Below are 18,946 nucleotides of genomic sequence, written 5' to 3' on the forward strand. Positions count from 1 at the left end.
GCTGGCTGGGCGCATGTCAACAATGCGTTCAGGGTCTTCTGGTTTGATGTGTGGCTGTTGGACATTATACATTGGTCAGTGGGCCCAGGTGTTGGTAGAATAAGACTTTAAATACTCGCGGTAGACGCGGTAACAATGCATCCACAGACATTACGTAGACGGCTCATTATTTGTAAAAAAACGCATCGATAGCACGTGATAACCGGTCCGGGACAGTGCTGCGTTCATGGTTACTCGGTAGAAAGTCATTCATGATATCCCTTTACATGACAGCTGATTTTTCTTTTCTAGTGGAGATGAACCAACAAAAACCTATTCACCTTAAAGGCAGAGTGTACGGACAATAAATCATGTCAGTAGGCATTTAAACGTTAAGTACCAATACTTAAAATTAAGCAATTTTAAAAAATACCAGCGAACTCTAACAAGAAGTTGTGGGTTCGCTTTTTTGGATTCTACGGTAGCCTGCAGGAATTTTCGACGACCGTAAACGCAGCACCACTTTCTCCATTAACCCAGCCTTTGATGCCAACTCCTCCTGAGCGGAGCAGCTCATTGGATGCACCTTTGAACAGCACAGTAACAGCAAGTAAGTTGTGGTTGCTGACCGAGTGCCTTAACTTCCCCCACTACACGGTACGTGTTTGCTAAACTTACAACTTAAAGCTCTCCGCTACGTGCACTACATTTATTGACTGATAGCTGAAGCTAGCTTGCTAACATCGGCTGTAGCTAACGCTAGCACATGGTTTACTAACAACATACACGTTTGCTTTGACAGAGCGGAGAAACAAACACGGTGAAGGTGCGTATCAGGATGTGCATAATGGCTTCAGTGTATTACTAACAAGTAATTGCATCGTAAGTGATCTTGTTCAAACGAGGTCAGGATCCTCTTCTACTGTTGTATGATGCACAGTGGCGCCACCTACCGTTTCAGAGTCAGAAGGATTTTTTTTCACACTCAAGGAATGTGGAGGAGACACGTTTAGTTTAAACATTGATATAAAAAAAACACTATTAAAATATGTGAATGTGGGAAATAAAGTGAGTAATAAAGGATTCAAGGTATGCAAATTATATCTCTGAGTAAGATGTGCAATGTTCACAATAGTCCAGTTACTGAGTGTCAAAAACATAAGACTGTGAGTGGAGACTGGGGTAGGGGTAGGAGTGGGTGTAAGGAGGGTTAAGCCTTGTTGATACGTCCGTGCAGACAAGAAATAAATGTTCTTCTGGCATGAGGTTTTGGACTCGATGGACCCGGGACAGACTCCTGCTGGATACTTCCCTCTGGCAGTGCGAAAGTGATCAGCTGCATTCTTTTCCTCTTTCCGCCTCAGTGTCCAGGAAGCACACTGTGACTACAGGGAGGGCAGATTAAAAAAAAAAAGATTCTTTGCTCTAGTCTGTGATGCAGAAGGTGAAGATGAACTTAGTGATGGAGATCTAGAAGTGTACCATCATTGTATCATTGTCTTTGGCAGGTTATTTCCTTTTAACTGTTGCAGCAAGTACATCCTCTGTTGGGCCTTTTTTGACGAGAGAGCTGATGTTTCTATTTGAAGTCCTGGGTGTTGATGGTTGCCAGGAGGCAGAAGGACACCACATTGTCAGCTGCAGAGTCACACAAGACAATGGTAGCAGGCAGGGCTGTGGTGTTCCTGAAGTTTACGATCGACACTGTCTTTACAGCATTTAGCACCAAGATGTTGAGGTCACACCACATCACCAGATGATCAATCTCCTATATGTAGGTAGATCTTAGAGACAAGCCCAGTGGCGGTGGTGTCATTTGCAACTTCAGGTGCTTGACACACTGCAACTGGAGGTACAGTTGTTGGTGTACAGTGAGAAGGGTAGAGGCGAAATAACACAGCCTGTAAGAACTGATAGTTTCATAAGTGCTTTTTCTTAGCCTCAGATGCTACTTCCTGCCAGACAGGGTGATTCACCCACAGATGTGTCAGCGTCAGCATCAGTGTTAGATGATGATGTGAGCCTTGTTGACAGCATCATCTACAGATTTAGGTGGCTGTAAACAAACTGCAGGGGATCCAGGATGGGGTCTGTAGTGGCTTTGAGGTGGGACATGGGTCAGTATCATCAATCCTGCTGTCCTTGTTTTTTTGGGCAGGAATGGCAGACTTGTTGCTCCTGTTTCCTTCATCCACATAAAGACTTAAAAACAGAGGTAATACTGAGAGTAATTTGGTGTCCTGTAACAGAGGTACATAGTGGGGATGGTCTGCTAGTAGACTTATAATAGGTGTGGCTACAGCTTTGCCCAAGTGTTCACTGTCTTTTTACCTCTTTTTTTTGCAGTATGAACATTGTGCGACAGGTCGTGAATTGCAAATTTACATGTCGCTTAGCTGACATAACCTGCAGAAGGAGGTTTGTTACGTCACAGGTAAGTCCTCTTTAAAAAACTTTCTTGTCAGTTTAAACATAACACTAATGTTTAATGCATTGCATGTCAAACTGCTATATTATTGATAGTGAATTATTTATATTGTGTATTCAAATAGTATGGTTAAATGATCACGAGTAAAGTCCTCTTGGTTAGTGCTGAAGTGGTTGATGATTACTTCACTTGACTACCATCATACTGCACAGAAGCACTCTGTGTTCTCTCTCAGTGGCTGCCAGTGTATAAATAGCTGTCATTACTGCACAATGTAATTGAATGCTTTGTGGGTATGGTCCTTTGTGTTGCAGCAAAAAAAGATGTCACACCATACACATGCTAAAAGAATTGAGGGACTGGACAAGAATGTTTGGTAAGTTGCTGATGAACGAAACATTTTTCAGGAGAGTTTTACTAACAGGCTGTTAATCAGGTTCACATTCACACTACACTGTTACATAAAAACTAGCCGGGCAGATTTCAAAATATTTTTCCACAGCTTAGATACAGCAATATTACACTTTATTTGGAACAAAAAGGCCCCATGAGTACGGAAGACAGTCCTAAGAGAGGTGGGGAATGTCCTGCCTAATCCTGAATGTTCACGTGTCTGGTGTCTGATGGAGGCCTCGTCGTGCCCAGCTGCCACTCTTTAATGCACACATTACATGCCCCACTGTCCTAACTAACTTTACACCTGGTAAAAACACACTTGTGTCATCCAGCTATAATCCTCTGTTCTGACATGTCTCAATGCAGGAGGCACTTTTAGGCTGTGGGACCAGAGAGGGCTATAGAATAGAATAGAATAGAAGAGAAGAGAAGAGAAATACTTTGTTCATCCCAAGTTGCAAAATTTCGCCATATTATATCACAGCAGTAATAAACAGACACCCAGCATACTAAACATAAATGTAATTTTAATTTTAAGTAATTCTTAATCTTATACCTCTAACAGTAAAAATAAACAGTATAGACATTATTTACAGAAAATAGAAATATAAAATATGAGTGCAAAACAGGCCTGAACACAATCAAAGTCTGTAGAGGGTGTTTTTGCTAGATTTGAACAGCTAGCAGCTAAACACAAAGATAAAGATGATGGAATCCTCAAGGTACCGCTGATGACAAGGAAAAAAAACATTCTTACTTTTCTGTTAAACAGAAGATGTGTCAATTAGCTGGAAATATCTTAGTATCACTATAGAGTTGTTAAATGTTGTGATGTTTAAGTAAGTGTGAGAAATCACTTCACATTCATAGTATAAAATGTTCAGTCTCACAAAGTAAAGAAGGAATTCACTTTTTTATAAATGAGCTGCTCTGAGCTTTTTCTTTTCTAAAGAATCCAGAAATAAGTCATTCAGATCCAGTCATTTGTCAATACTAATTTCTTTGTTACTTGTCAGTTATTGTTTCAAATGTGCTGAGCTGAGCAATCTAGCATCAAAATTATAGCACAGAATTTTGGGGAAATTTAAAGCCTCACTTTTTGGGGGTCTTCCCGACCTGATTAGAGTACAGGGGTAAGGTTTGTACTGTTTTCTAGGGAAAGTGTTTTTTGCCCTTTGATTGGCATGATGTCATGAGCTCTCTCCAGAAAGGCTGTGTTTCCTTTGTCACTTCAGGGTGGCGTTTACCTCAGTGGCAGCAGACCCATCCATTGTTAACCTCGGTCAAGGCTACCCTGACATCCCTCCACCTTCTTATGTCAAGGATGCGCTAGCAAAGGCTGCATCAGTGGACAGAATGAACCAGTACACCAGAGGCTTTGTAAGTCTGAATCATGGGAGGTGCTGAAAAGATTAAGTTTGATTTTTTTAAAGACAGAACAGGGCTTGTGGAGACAGGATTTTTAGCTGAAAGTTAGGACCAACTAGGAATCTTAATGAGACAGTAGCATAATGACATAATGATAGTATTGAATAGTGTTTATTGTGACCAATGTAGGATTCACAAAACATATATAATAGTACATTCAACCATATTGACAATAACTCTGCAGTATGATAGAGCTGTGACATTGCTCTGGTTTTTCTTGTTTAAAGGGTCATCCCTCGTTGGTGAAAGCTCTCTCTCAGGTTTATGGGAAAGTCTGTGAACGTCAGATTGACCCCTTCAAAGAGATCCTTGTCACAGTGGGAGGTTACGGGTCTTTATTCAGCACCATGCAAGGACTGGTGGAAGAAGGAGATGAGGCAAGGACATTTCCTTCTCTTATTTTATATTCCTCTAACATTCACATACAGTTGCAAGAATTCTGATCCTCATCCAAGTCACCACAATAGACAAATGCAGTCTGCTTGTACTAATAGCACACAGAAAATTATGTTTTCATGTTTTCATTGAAAACAACATGTAAACATTCACAGTGCAGGGTGAAACAATGTGAGCCCCTAGGCCTTCTCCAAGAGCTAATAGGAGCCAGGAGCCAGCCAACCTGGGCTCCAATCAATGTGATGAGATTGGAGGTGTTGATTAAAGCTGCCCTGCCCTATAAAAAACACACACAGTGAGTTTGCTGTTCTCAAGAAGCCTATGTGAGCACTCGGAAGACCTCCGATCAAGAATTGTTGACTTGCATGAAGCTGGAAAGGGTTACCAAAGTATCTCTAAAAGCCGTGATGTTCATTTAAGATGTTGTAAGACAGATGGAGACAGATCAGCATTGTTGCTACTCTCATGCATTTGTCTAATGTGGTGACTTAAATAAGGATCAGAACATATTTTCTGACCAATTTATCCAGAAATCCAAGTAATCCCAAGGGTTCACATACTTTTTCTTGTAACTGTGTAACATTCAGAAACATGCTCTTGATGTGCTTTACACTTATAGTGTGATGTCTCCTCCAGGTCATTATAATCGAACCTTTCTTTGACTGCTATGTACCGATGGTGCGGATGGCAGGGGCCAAACCTGTGTTGATACCATTACGCCTTGTAAGTTAGATCTGCTGTTTCTACAGTGTTCATCAAACATTTAAGATTTAAAATGAAATGCAACTTAAAGGTATTTCACCATACGTAAGCATAATTGGGATAAAGTGGTGGGGAAACATTTTGAATTATTGAATGGATTTGATTTGATTTTTGACGTCCAAATATTATTTAAAATCTTCTCAGGCATTGTTAGAAATTGCCCTTCTTCACGAATGGAGCTCACCACTGATTAATAAACACATCTTACTTGCAGTCCACTGTAATATATAGCTCATAGGTTGGGGTGCTGCCATAACTTCACAGCCAGCTCTGAATACCAATAATTCTGACATATAAACATAATCAATAACAAATCTTCAATTAGTTTGCTTCATGTTAGAGCAACCACACACAGTTGGCTTGAACTGTGTTTGATTCCAGTTTGATATATTTTGAGGACAAAAATCAGAAAATATCTGACAGTGCATTTATTTATTTTTATCCAGAAATTAAAAATTTAGGATCATCATGATGTGTCCAGGGAAGCAAATCATAGATAGGGAAAACTAAAAAGGTGTAACTGAATACCAGATGGGTCCCTGATATAGTCCCTGGTAGACACAGTCCAGGACTTTCCACCTGCTGCTGTGGCTTCACTGTTAGCAGACTGTAGGAGCTGTAACACACAATGTTTGTGAAACATTTTAGAAGCCTGGAAAGAAGATGATATCAAGTGCTGACTGGTTTCTTGATCCTGATGAGCTTTCCAGTAAATTCAACTCAAAGACAAAGGCCATCATCATCAACACTCCCAACAACCCCATAGGGAAAGTAAGTACATGTCCACACCACATGACTCACGTGTGTGAGAAGTGATTTCAGTACCTCCTGTCCTCTTTCTGTAGGTTTTCACCAGAGATGAGCTGCAGATGATTGCAGACCTCTGTGTCAAACATGACACGCTGTGCTTCAGTGACGAGGTTTATGAATGGCTCATCTATAGAGGACACCAACATATTAAAATTGGTACGTTTGCAGCTTAACTGCTAGTTGCCATCATGCATCTGTTTCGTCATGCAGCTTTTCCGACTGCACTTGGAAATGGCACAACAAAATTCCAGAGAGTTTGGAATCTGGATTGATTGACAGCTTCTGTGGACAGGTGTCTTTTAAACAGGTAAGGAGCTGAGAGGGCTCCCAGTGTCAGCTCCTTGCCTGTACAAAACACAGCTGGGAGCAGAATTCTGGCTGATTGATAGGAGATCAAATACTTATTTCATTCATGAAAATGTTTTTTTTTGTTATTGGTTTCTCATTGTTCAAATAAACCTACCATTGAAATTATAGACTGATCACGTTTTTGTTAGTGGGCAAACTTACAAAATCAGCAGGAGTTCAAATCATTTTTTTCCCCTAACTGTATGACGTAATCTCTTCTATTTATTTGGGTTTTTTATTTACTCCAAGTTCAGGCACAATCAAGATGCTCTGAAAGACTTGGTTCTTAAATGGAGCAATACAAAACGGAAATGGATATATGTGGAATATATGTTTGGAAGTTTTCGTCTTATTCTGTAAAATACATTAACAATGTTTTTTTTTCTTTGTAAGCCACTCTGCCTGGAATGTGGGACAGAACAATAACTATTGGCAGTGCAGGAAAAACATTTAGTGTAACTGGATGGAAGGTAAATATATATGCATTTACAATTTTAAACATTGTTCAATCATTTCTTTTACATTGTGGAATTGACTTTTGTGTCTTCCAGCTTGGTTGGTCTGTAGGACCTGAGCACTTGATAAAGCACCTTCAGACTGTCATGCAGAATACTCTGTACACCTGCCCAACACCTTTACAGGTCAGTGGTCAGGTCAGTTGGAAGAAAGAAGCAACAGATTTCACTTTCAGTCTTAACCCTGTGTTTGTCTTTAGGAGGCAGTGGCACAGGGTTTACTCCTGAACTATGAGCTGATGGGTCAGCCTGAGTGCTACTTCTCCTCACTGGCAGAAGAGCTTGAGGAGAAGAGGGACCGCATGGCCGCCATCGTGCAGGAGGCTGGTATGACCCCTGTCATCCCAGAGGGCGGTTACTTCATGCTTGCTGATGTGACATCTCTCAGTAAGTCACTCAAACAGACCTCACAAGCACAACATTTTCTATGTGGATGTGAGCATCCTTCTAGTTCCGTGTAACAATCTGACAAATCAGATCAATCAAAACCATTGACTGTAAATATAGATGCCATGAGGTTTGTAATGTGTTTAGCAATAAGTGCCTGTGCTGTAGTGATGTGGTGGAGACATATTGTAGTGTTTCTGATCAGGCTAAGTGAAGACCAAGCTATGAGAATGATTCAGTAATGGGGCAGAGAGCATCCATAAAAGTCCAGGACATACAGATTTTGTCGCTAAGGTCCAAACAATGTGCGCTCATGTTTATGCAGGCAGGACGGGAAGTACCTCAGTACCATGTCACTATTCCCTGGTCACTACTGTGCAGATCATTAACTTATGCATGCTCTTCCAAAGAAACAAAAGTGTCTGCTTTGTCCAAACAGACAGCTTCTCAGACAATTCTAAGCTCTGTATACACTGTGACTGTCCCCACTACTAAATACTTTTAGTATGTTACCACCTATTACCTGTTCTGTGTTCATTATAGATCAGGACCTGTCACATATGGGTGATGATGAGGCCTATGACTACAAGTTTGTAAAGTGGATGATTAAAGAAAAGGTAATTGTACTTTCTAGCAATAAGTACTTGCACGTTTTCTTGCAATATGCTAGTAATAAAATATTTCTATAGAAACTAGCAGCCATTCCAGTAACAGCGTTTGTCGGAGATGAGTCCAAGAATCAGTTTGAGAAATATATTCGCCTTTGCTTCATTAAGGTAAGTAGAAGATCCGTTTGTTTCAAACCCACAACACAGCACCTCTAAAGTCATTGTGTAATGAGGGATGATGGCTGAAATGCAGTATTTTCTCCCCCACAGCAAGACAGTACTCTGGACGCAGCAGGGACAATCTTGAAAAACTGGAACAAGGTTTAATTGCAAGTGATGTCAGAATACTTTGAGTTCACGTTGATGGGACTGAAATGGACTACACACCAGCTGGAATCTTGGCTCGGATCATATTTCAAAAAACAAATTCTTTTAAAATTCCTGATGACCACATGACACTGGTTGAGAGAAAGCCAAGAGTCAGAAAGTCATCAAAGCAAAATGTGGCACTTTTAAAGAATTGAAAATGTTGTAGTTGGTTTAATGGTTTTTGTTTGCGACCTGATTCCATTTGTGTTCCTTCATGGTTTTGATAGAGAAAAAGCACTGAATAAGAAGGTGTGTCCAAACTGATGGACACATCCAAACTTGTCATAACATACGTATCATTGTTTCCTATTGGAATTTTTAGAATTTGTACTGTTCATGTTACTGAGCCACGACAGGAGTGGAATTACTGCCCATTGTTAACAATTGTGCACAACCAACTAAAATGGCCCCTCCATCACCATTACCATCACTTCTTCATGTTGATCACGTGTGTGTGTGGTGTGTTCATTTTTAAAATGAAACTGATAATCTGCTGATAGTCCTGTTTGAAGTCAGAAAAAAAAACAGGACTCAGGATACGTTTCACTGCATTCAGAATACGTTTTGCAGGGAATACTGTTGCACTGGTGTGTTTTAAATCAGTAAATACAGTCTGAGGGCCTGAAGCTGTTTGGATGTAGCCAACAGAAAGAGTTTGATGATCAAGTGAGCCAAAGATCATCTCCTGCTTATGACATGAACACTGACCTTTAATCTTCATTTCAGTCACTTTACATATTCATATTTAAACGTGACAGACTAAGACTTTAAATGGACACACTGTAAGTATGCCAAATTTGACACTTTGTATTAGATTTATCAATAAATGAATCAGCTTTACTGTGACTGACTACATACAACATTAAATTAGAAGCTTGAGGACTTGTGTGGGTTATTTATAGGAGTATTTATTTAAACTGAGATTAAATATATGTTTAGGACATTTATACAGTAAAATATCTCATATTAATAAAAAGGCAAATAATTGTTGAAGGTAAATAAAACGTGGTATCATCATGGTAACGGGACGCTGAGATAAGGCCTGCGGACCGGTCAGAACCATTGACGATAAAAACCTGCATGTGGCCTCTGACCTGAGCAGACCTGCTCGATACGAAGCGAACCCTGGGAAAGACATATACGGGCTGTGCCTCAATTCAGGGTCTGCATCCTTCGGAGTGCGCATTTTAAGGCCGCTTACGTCACAAAGCTGCGCGAAGGCTGTCCCAGTTCGCCAAAAGTCGAAGGGTCCTTCAAATGCGTCCTCCTTTTGCCTGAATTTGGAGGACGCATCGCTACCATCCTTCGTGGCCTTAAATATCCCACAATGCTTTGCGGGCCTACTTTTTGTCCAATAGTACAATGACGGACCAAGCGGGCGGCAGCGGCAGGAGTGCCGAATTCACATTTAAATGTAAGTACAGAGCAGTAGTTCGAGTTTTAAAATGCTAGTAGTGATAGCGGCATTAAAAAAATGAGTTTCATATTTACAAACATGACGTCCTGTTGATACGAGGCGCTAAAACTAAACGTTTTGGTTGAATGTTGTTTCTGGACTGTTTACTGTAGTATAGTATAAAGTATAGTTCACGTGAGGAGCAATATTATCGTTATTATATCAAACGGTCATTCTGCCTGTTGTCATTTTGTTGTAGGAGGAGCAGAGAGAAACAGAAGAAACTTGACAATTGATAACGGAGGAGATGAGACTGGAGAGAGGAGAGAAAGAACGGACAGACCTCAGCTCATTGAGAGGTGGACAGCAGTGATTTTTATGTTCTGTGTTATTTAAATGGTAACTTATTAAATTGTTCTTGTCTCTGTGTTCCTAAACTCTTCTAACCTTGTTACATTATGTGTTTCATTACCTATTTATGATTTAAGTAAACTTTTGAACAATTTCTCAGTGACCACAGTAAATCATTTATTGTTCTGTTATGTACAATATTTACAAAGACACAGTTTGAACATTTCTAACTATTTACCAGTGGGCATTATGAAAATGTACAGTTTATTATTTATAAAATATCAGCAGAAAATACTATTTACAAAGAACATATATATAAATGTTTGGCTGAGCAGGAGTCCTTGGTGCTGCTGGACTGGATGATGCCACGGTGAAGACAAAGAAAATATGTATCCTCACCCTCCAAAGGTGATGATGGTCAGTACACCTCCTCCAGGACAGACAGCTGGTCCTGCAGGGAGCCCCACTCTCCTCCACCCAGCAGTAATTCTCTGGTGTAGTGACAGACCTGATGCTTAATGACACATTAAAGCAGTGGTTTCAGGGTTATTTGCAGGGTTCTTACACATTTAGCTATTTAATTTAAAGTATTAAAATTACAAACAGACCCTGTATCAAGTCTTATAATTGAATAAAATATAAATTACATTTAATCATATTTGTCTATCTACTGGTTATATGGCTCGCGTTTGCTCAGTAGCTGGTATATTAATTATGATCAATAATATGGTTAAACAGCAGCTTACCATCACCTCCCCACTGCGCTCTCCCAGCCTGAAGAAAATGAGCTGTCACCGGTTTTGCTGCCGCTGGAGCCGCCTCTCCTCTTCCTCCAACAACAAATAAATATATATTTGTATTTATATTTTGTTTTTCCCGGGGTAAAATTTATGACGTCGCGCCACAATCAGGAAGAGCTTTGAAGGCCAGACCGTCCCATTTACCAACGGTTGAGGATCCTCAGGAGGACGCGGCCTCCGAAGGATGCAGACCAGATTTCACTGCAAAGCGTTGACGGTGAACTCTTAGTAGTGAGGCCGACATCGGATGGTTAAGAATTACACAGCTTCGGAGCAGTGGCTGCCAGCTAAGCAGCAGTTTGTGCACCCACCTTTGTTCACATAGATGCAGAGGAACCTCCAGGACCATCTAAGCATTGTTTTTGAAGGCCTGCTGCCAGAAAGATAACCTGCTTCGCCCCGTCCTGAAGCTGACAGACCCCTCAGTCTGGCACTTACTTCTGTCAGTGTGTTCACAGCTGCTTAGCGCAGGCTTTATTGCAGCGTGCTACACTGCTTTCAGTATGGACAGGGTCTTCACAGCAGCTCTTGTTTCTACTTAGCCTGCTCTCCTCTGGAATGCTGTCACTGTGGTTCTTGGTTGGCCAGTCTAGATTTACTGTACCCGGGTTAAAGGGAAACATTTTGATCCCAGTTTGAGTTCAGTTATTTTCCTTGTTAGTGGGTCCCTTTCATGTCTTCAAGTGTTACATGTGGAATGATGGGTTTCAAACAGTGGGGTGGCTCTGTGGCTTCCCCACATAACAGACATGGTGGTGGGCTTGTAAACAGGCTGCTTTTATCCTCTCAGTTGTCTTCTTGAATCCAGACCCAAGCTCCAACAGACACCAAACTCCCCAATTTAATTCCAGCCTAAACCTCTATGCTGCTCCATTTACCCCACTTGTTGTTGATGTAAACATCTTAAAGTGTGATAAAAATCGGAATCAGCTTTCAACATACAGAGGAGGATTAATCCTTTTCTCTTGCCACCTTACTTACTTAAATCAGCTGTAATATAAATTAACACACTTCAGCTTGCCTTGTAACAGCAATAACCTGCCATATTTGCCCTCTGCAATGTATGATGTATGCTGCTCGTTCAATCCTTTCCTCTCTTTCATTCTTTCCTTCCTATCTGCCTCTTCTTTTCCACCTCTCAGTGCCTCTTTTTTAAGTGCTTGAGGGGGTCAGGTTCAGGGTTTCTGTAAAGTGCTTAGAGACAAGTTTGATTATAAAAGACAAACAAGCCTCACATTTTCTCTAATAGGTTTTAAAGAATAGTAAATGTACTCATCAATGGGTTTGAAAGATCAAATTCCAGTTGAACCATTACCACCACTTCCTGCAATGCGTCGTCTACTCCTCTCTGGCCCTACTGGCCATGCTGTCCATCCTGTGTGTTAGCTGATAAATGCACAAGCAATACAACCCCCCCTTCTGAAAAAATGGGAAGCAACAATGATGTTATTCATTTATTATTATCGACATGGTAGTTGATAACATCAATGAAAACCAATCAAACAATCATTAAAAGTGCTGTGTAAAATGTTATCGTGAGAAAACAACATCACAATCCCCATAACATAAATGAGAGAACTGTATTGTTTATACTGTACTACCCATACAGTAGGAGAAGGAGGGAATAAAATTACCTTTAGATTACTACGTCTGCAATTATGCTGCAGCTGTTATGTTGTGTGAACAGAAAACCATCTGAGTCTATCTTTACTGCTAAACTGGCATATTTTGGTTAGGCGTCCTGCCACCCTGGCTACAGGTAAATCTGCTGTAGGGTACCTGGAGAGGGCGCCTGTATTCACATTCTCTCTTCTAGCTTAGTACGTCTTAAATCAATACATGCCAGCTAAGCCACCCAGCTCTGCTCCGTCACTCCCACCATGGCAGTTTGCAGAAGATCACCAGGGTGTTTATCTTTATAGACCACAAACCAATTACACAGTCCTGTATCTTCTTTGTGTCTTGTGTTTTAATTCTACCAGTTCCAATTTAAAAGAACTGTAACTGGCATCATTGCACTCAGAGGAGCATGTGATTCAGCTACCCTTTAGAACATCAGACAATATTGCCCCAGACCTTGGTAGCTGGGATCTGTGTTAACAACAAATGGCATAGAAATATCCATATAGGTGAGGACTGGGCCTCTAAACACACTTTTCAGGTTAGTGAATGCTGTTTGGGCCTCTGCTGACCAGTTTATAGGGCAAGACCATTTGCTTTTATTTTGTATCAATACAACTAGGGGGTTCAATGGACAGGCAACCTTAACAGAACATAACTGGAGCATAACATCTTTTGTCTGTATTGTGTTGTCTACTGTGTGCCAAAAAACAGGTGATCTGTATCTTTTCTGTATTAATAATATATAAAATAGAAGATAAGGTAAAGTAAATAATCACAAAACCTTAAAAAAAACAATGCCGCCAATTGTCTCCTCATACACTGCTTCCTCAAGTTTCCATAGCAACATAGTCTGCTAAAAACTTTCACTGTTTCCCAGCACTGCTGTGCACCGACATCTTGGTCTCCTCTTCTTTCTCAAGTGACATGTCAGTTGTGGGACAGCAGACCAGATATTTTCCTCTAACAGGTGCAGTTTTGGTGTCTGCACAAAGAGGCTCAGGGTTTCCATGACAACAGCTTTCCATGATAACCAGATGAGGCAAATGGATGACCACAGGACCAGCTGGAGAGGAGTGGTAGCCTGTGCACCCTTGGGCTCAGGCAGTGGTCACCTCAAAACCAGAGAAAGTGCTGAAAAGCTAAAGCTAACAGCTCTGACTGTGTTGATGTTTCTGACTGCACACACCACATGTGATAGGTCATCATGCTCCTCAGAGCTGTGCCTCCTTTAGTTGTTCAGATTGTGGACTGATGGACTGATTGTGAAAACTTAATCAGTCCATTTGTGTGTAGGCTCCATGGACAGATGCTGTCCATGTGCTCCATGCTCTGGTCCTGTGGAACATGGCTGTTCCGGTGAAAAACATGGAGAAGGTCTTAAGGAAGAGAAGATGAAAACAGCCAGACATCTGGACAACATCAAACTTTGGCTGGCACGATGGTGCAGTGGTTAACACTGTGCCTCACAGGAAAGAAATGTCCAGCTGTCCCGTTTCTCTGTGGAGTTTACATGCTCTCCATGTGCCAGGTGGGTTTTCCGCCGTGTTCTCCGGTTTTCTCCCACAGGCTCAAACATACACAGCAAAAATTGGAGAGTTAGAATTTCAGGGTTAAACATTTAGGAGTTCATTTTAACTCCAAAAGTGTAATTTCAACACATTCAGAGTTAAATGGTGTCCAGTTGTGGAGTTATTTGATAGAGTTGATCACATTAGTGTTAACTCAACTCTGCAGAGATACAATTAAACTCCGCCTCCGCCCCAGTACCTCTCTCCGTTCTTCTCAAAATTCTCAAGTCCACTCCATTTTGCTGTTCTGGTGCCGTTCTAATAGGTAAGTGTAATTACATTTTAACATAGGTACAAATTGATGCTGCGAACTGTAGTACGTGCAGCGCGATGTATGTGGAGCGTGTAGTAAGCCTTGTTTGTTGACTGAAAGACAATTTGTCCAGGTGAGCTAGTAGTGAAAGCTAGCAAGGCAAGCCAGCTAGCTAGCTAGCTAGCTCGCCTTGCTAGCTAATTGACGCTTAGTCAAATTGATGTTAAGTCAAGACGATAAAGAACAAAGGTTTATATATATTTTTACTCCATAAAATGTTTGAGACTGGAGCTAATGGTTACATTATTTTTTAGCAGAAGAACTGTAGAACATGACAGGGACCGCTAAAAACGGTCCGAACATGTGTCAGCCTGTTTGACCAACACGTGTCTTTTGTTAACTACATTAGAGTCAAGGTAAAATGCTGGTGCAGGTCAAGTACTGCGAAGAAAAAAAATATGTGAAGCTGAATGAAGTTGAAGGACACTTCAACTTTGGACAATTCAGTGAAAAGGGTATGTACTTTTTCTTTTTCTTTTTTTTTCGTTTGGCTTCAAAAAAATCGAATTGTGGTCTGAGAGGAGAAAGGGGTAAGGAGAGTATGTCAGGTGCCAGTATCTCTTCCTCCTCTCAGACCCGCTAGCGGTGCGCGTACATTTTGTCGGTGCCCGTCTGCCCGTGCGGAGTCTGCTGCTGCAGACGCCTGCTGCTCGCAGGGAAGGAGACAGCTGTACCGCGAGTCATGCAGACTGATTACTCGTCACGCCTCATAAATTTCATAAATGGGCATAAACTGATAAACGTTTTTGTATATACACATAATATACATTTTTAAATCATTCATTTTCAAATTTGGGTGTATGAGGGAATTGATTTTGAGAAACTGAGCTAGGTCTGTCATGATTATATGGTTATGGATAAACGTTTTTAAGATTAACAGTCATTCTCTGTTCAACTTATGATTATTTGCAGTCATTGAGAGATTTTGCCTTCCGCCTGATGTACAACTTACATTCAAGGATGCAACAGGGACAGAAGTTGATGCTGAAATTTTCAGTGACCTTCTTGGACAAGGCAATGTGGTGCTGACAGTTTTCTCAAATGATGGTGAGATATTAAGTTAACTATGATAAAGCACTCTACACCCTATAAGAAAAAAAACGGTAACATATTTTTTTTATGTTCCTTTTAGAATTCTCTGATTGCTCCAGGTCTTCTGCATCTGACTTGAGCTTCAGTTCAAGTGGATCAACTATAATCATGGATGAGGTCCCTAGGAAGAAATTGAGAATTGAGGATTTACGTTCAATGTCCGCTAAGCAGGTGATAACAAGGCTTCATTCTAATTCTGATTCTTATCACGTCCTGGTTTTCAACTCTTGGTTCTAGAAAAGCTATTTATCACATTGTTTTGCAATTTAATGTTAGTTGATTGAGGATGTGCTTAGAAGCAAGTCTGGTGGTGAAGAGGTACTGCAGGAGTACCAAACAACAGAAACCCTAACAGATGCCACAAGAAGACAAATGGTCAACATACTAGTGGCTCACATGATTGATAATCATGGGTATGTGTGTGTTTATAATCTTTTATTTGTGCCACATAATTGCATGGCCATTGTATAAACTTAGTTTACTAATTTAATATATCCTCTCAGGCACCTCCCCACTAAAGCAGTCAGAGAAGATTATGCCAAAGGGATAGTGATGCTGTTCCCCTCCCTCAGGGATCCATATTCCAACAAAGGCTATGTAATAATCATTAGTGTTTGCATGACACTTTGATGTGATTCTTGCATGAGTGCATGACAGTGTTTTTTTGCATTTCAGGAACACTTCTATGATGCTGCAAGCAACACAGGATACATTTCTTGGCGTCTGAAAACAGTGCAAAGGAAGATTCGTCGACGATATGCAATGTCACCAAATACCTCTACTGACATTTCTCCAAGAGGCCCAAATTTCCAAAGGACTGTTAATGTTGAAAGGCAACTTGATGGTAGTGCTTGTCAAGAAGCTATATCTTTGCTCAACCACACCACAGACAAGTCTCTGATTTTCCAGAAGATGAGAGAGACCTTTCATTACCGCCAGAAGCTTGTTAATGACCCAGGCAGAAGTGATAATATCCTCTCCACCTTCCCGAGATTCCTGGATACCAAAGGATTGGTAAGTTTGGTCAGATGCTTAGAATGGCTTAAAACGTGAAAGCATTTTGGTAGTAACAGTCAAATCATAGATATTATTCCTGCAGGAAACGAAAACTGGAATTTGTTTCTGTTGTTACTTCAAATAATGAACATTGTGTTTTCACCTACCCTCACTCATGGCATGACAATATATTTAAAGCACTTGATTGTTGACCATCACAAGCTGTTTAAACAGTTGTATCCACACAAAAATTTGATACCTAAACATCATTTTATGATCCATTACCCATCTTGTATAAGGAAAATTGGCCCCTTATTACATATGTGGTCTATGAGGTTTGAAGCCAAACATAAAGTGTTTAAAGACTCTTTTAAAAATTTCAAAAACATAACTAAATCACTTGCTAAGAAGCATCAGATGACCATTGCATATTACTGGGAAACATTCACTCTCAAAAAAACTGAGTATGGGCCAATAAAATCTTTTTCCCTCAGAGATGAGAAAGTACCAGTCAACAATGAAGTGTTTCACATGATCTTGTCATCCACAGAAGTTTTCTCAACGAGTTGGGTTAAAATCGATGGTGTAGAATATAGAGCTGGACTTGCCATATGCAGTGCATTAGAAGAAGATATGCCAGTCTTTTGTCAAATAATTGATGTACTGTTGGTTGAAGATCACATTTTTTTTCTAACAAACAAGCTATTCACAGAGAATTTTGATGAATATCATCATGCATTCAGAGTATTACGAAGTGAGGAAAGGTGCTTATTAAAAATGTCTGAGCTTAAGTTTTATAAACCATTTGATATACAAAGCTCATACTGTGTTTTAGATGAATCTTTATATATTATTCCTTCATTCACAATGTTTTAATTCAGTTGTGTAGATGACTGCAAAGGGAGAAATAAATGTTATTTATAAGAATATTTGTTTCAATTCATTATTATTATTTTATATATTTATATATACTTTTAACACTGTTCCAGTGTTAATAGATTGCCAATTTCAGGAGTGAAATCAACACTATACAAATAGTAAAAATTAACTCTGACCAGTGTTATTTGTCAAATCTCAAGGTGTTAATGTAACTCTACTGTTGGAGTTAAAGAATTAACTCTGACAGAGTGTTGAATGTTTAACTATTTTGAAAGTGTTAATTTAACTCCAGAAAGTGTGGAGCCATATAAACCCTGGAAAAGTGTTGAAATCAACTCTGTGGGAGTCAATTCAACACTGGACTTTTTGCTGTGTAGGCTGATTGAGAATATAACAGAAGTATGTGAATTTAAGTGAATAAGGCATTCAGCCACTATTCATGATGGTATCACTTCATCTGTTTCAATAACCCTTCATTGTTTTGATTAAACATTGACAATAAAACTTTGGTGCTGTTCGTCACCTGGAAGATATAAGAGGAGATTCACTTCACTGTGATGTGTCAACATTAGTCACCTTCATTGTGTGTGCCAAGACTAATGAGGTCAGTGAACGGCCACTGTCTGTGGAGCTTGTGGAGCTTGTGTGTACTTTTTTTTTTTTTGAGTGGTCCTCTTTGTGCTCTGCCTCCCGGTGGGATTTGTTCTGCTCACACTTGCTAGCCGGGGCTTCCTGGTGGCTGGCGGGGGACAACACCTGTTCTTCATTCCAGGGTCCGCCGATGACTGGCAGCCGACATGTGTGCCTCGTTCCCATGATCAGCTGCGCTTTTATGACTCTGCATTCTTCACTGTAAAAAAATCCCTCAACCTTACCTTTGCATCTTTACCAACCAACACAGCTAACACTGTCTCTACAGACAATTCTTGCTCAGCAAAAACACACGTCTGATGTTAGACCAATGTCCAAAACCTTCCTTTACCATAACATCTCTCACCTCATGACAAAAACTCACCGTGGCACAGAGAGAATTAATGCTAGGCTACACTCTGAATGTCACATCCATGTCCAGTAGGGGGAGCCACATTTGTATGTGAACATATACCATTTTAACTAATATTATTTAGTGCATTAGGATATTAGATCACTTGTAAAGTAAATATAAGAACATGATGTGTATACATCTAAATAAATAACTGATGCCTGACTGGCTCTCTGTTCTATTTAGAGGACTAAGGATTTTTTAACACCTGACAACATACACTAAATGTATACTATAGGTGATTATTATTTACAGTGGTTCACTGTGGTCTAGATAAGCATATAATCCATGAAAATGTCATTTTGGTTAAACTGCCCATTTGTTTTTTAATTTGTTCGATTGTGGCACTGGAGGATCTAAGAGTCCATGAGGGATTATAAAAAAATGACCTGCAGAAAAATACAGAGAGGGGAAAAACACACACAAAACTACAAGAGAGGGACAGTAAATGACATGAATA

At 40.2% G+C, this 18,946-nt stretch overlaps 2 protein-coding genes across 8 annotated transcripts; both read left to right on the forward strand.

Moving 5' to 3' along the window:
- Positions 1-488: 488 nt before the first annotated feature.
- LOC114434351 (kynurenine--oxoglutarate transaminase 3-like) lies at positions 489-8,868 on the forward strand. Of its 6 annotated transcripts, XM_028403521.1 has the most exons (16): positions 528-636; positions 782-805; positions 2,138-2,194; positions 2,326-2,413; positions 2,722-2,783; positions 4,039-4,183; positions 4,459-4,608; positions 5,264-5,350; positions 6,038-6,160; positions 6,235-6,355; positions 6,941-7,017; positions 7,099-7,188; positions 7,263-7,449; positions 7,993-8,066; positions 8,139-8,225; positions 8,328-8,868. In XM_028403521.1, the coding sequence occupies exons 4-16, from the start codon at positions 2,327-2,329 to the stop codon at positions 8,382-8,384; spliced, it is 1,347 nt and encodes a 448-aa protein (XP_028259322.1). In that variant the 5' UTR covers positions 528-636; positions 782-805; positions 2,138-2,194; position 2,326; the 3' UTR covers positions 8,385-8,868. The 6 variants fall into 6 exon arrangements, with proteins under 6 accessions (XP_028259318.1, XP_028259320.1, XP_028259317.1 ...); XM_028403519.1 differs by lacking the exon at positions 2,138-2,194 and having other exon boundaries at positions 500-636; XM_028403520.1 differs by lacking the exon at positions 782-805 and having other exon boundaries at positions 516-589.
- A 5,329-nt stretch (positions 8,869-14,197) lies between these two features.
- On the forward strand, positions 14,198-17,328 carry LOC114434879 (uncharacterized). Of its 2 annotated transcripts, XM_028404327.1 has the most exons (7): positions 14,198-14,429; positions 14,827-14,932; positions 15,390-15,524; positions 15,610-15,740; positions 15,846-15,982; positions 16,073-16,166; positions 16,245-17,328. In XM_028404327.1, exons 2-7 carry the CDS (start codon positions 14,839-14,841, stop codon positions 16,620-16,622), a joined length of 969 nt encoding a protein of 322 aa, XP_028260128.1. In that variant the 5' UTR covers positions 14,198-14,429; positions 14,827-14,838; the 3' UTR covers positions 16,623-17,328. The 2 variants fall into 2 exon arrangements, with proteins under 2 accessions (XP_028260128.1, XP_028260129.1); XM_028404328.1 differs by lacking the exon at positions 14,198-14,429 and having other exon boundaries at positions 14,515-14,932.
- Positions 17,329-18,946: the final 1,618 nt, after the last annotated feature.

Source organism: Parambassis ranga, chromosome 4 (assembly GCF_900634625.1).
Source record: "Parambassis ranga chromosome 4, fParRan2.1, whole genome shotgun sequence".
In the NCBI taxonomy this organism is placed as follows: domain Eukaryota; kingdom Metazoa; phylum Chordata; class Actinopteri; family Ambassidae; genus Parambassis; species Parambassis ranga.

Bases quoted from the DNA above. Each gene is read 5' to 3' on its own strand.
- LOC114434879 (XM_028404327.1), top strand. From the start codon at position 14,839: ATGCTGGTGCAGGTCAAGTACTGCGAAGAAAAAAAATATGTGAAGCTG. The intron at 14,933-15,389 runs GTATGTACTTTT...GATTATTTGCAG, and splicing joins TGGACAATTCAGTGAAAAGG to TCATTGAGAGATTTTGCCTT. The intron at 16,167-16,244 runs GTAATAATCATT...TTTGCATTTCAG, and splicing joins CATATTCCAACAAAGGCTAT to GAACACTTCTATGATGCTGC.
- LOC114434351 (XM_028403517.1), top strand. From the start codon at position 2,327: ATGAACATTGTGCGACAGGTCGTGAATTGCAAATTTACATGTCGCTTA. The intron at 4,609-5,263 runs GCAAGGACATTT...TGTCTCCTCCAG, and splicing joins TGGTGGAAGAAGGAGATGAG to GTCATTATAATCGAACCTTT. The intron at 8,067-8,138 runs GTAATTGTACTT...ATATTTCTATAG, and splicing joins AGTGGATGATTAAAGAAAAG to AAACTAGCAGCCATTCCAGT.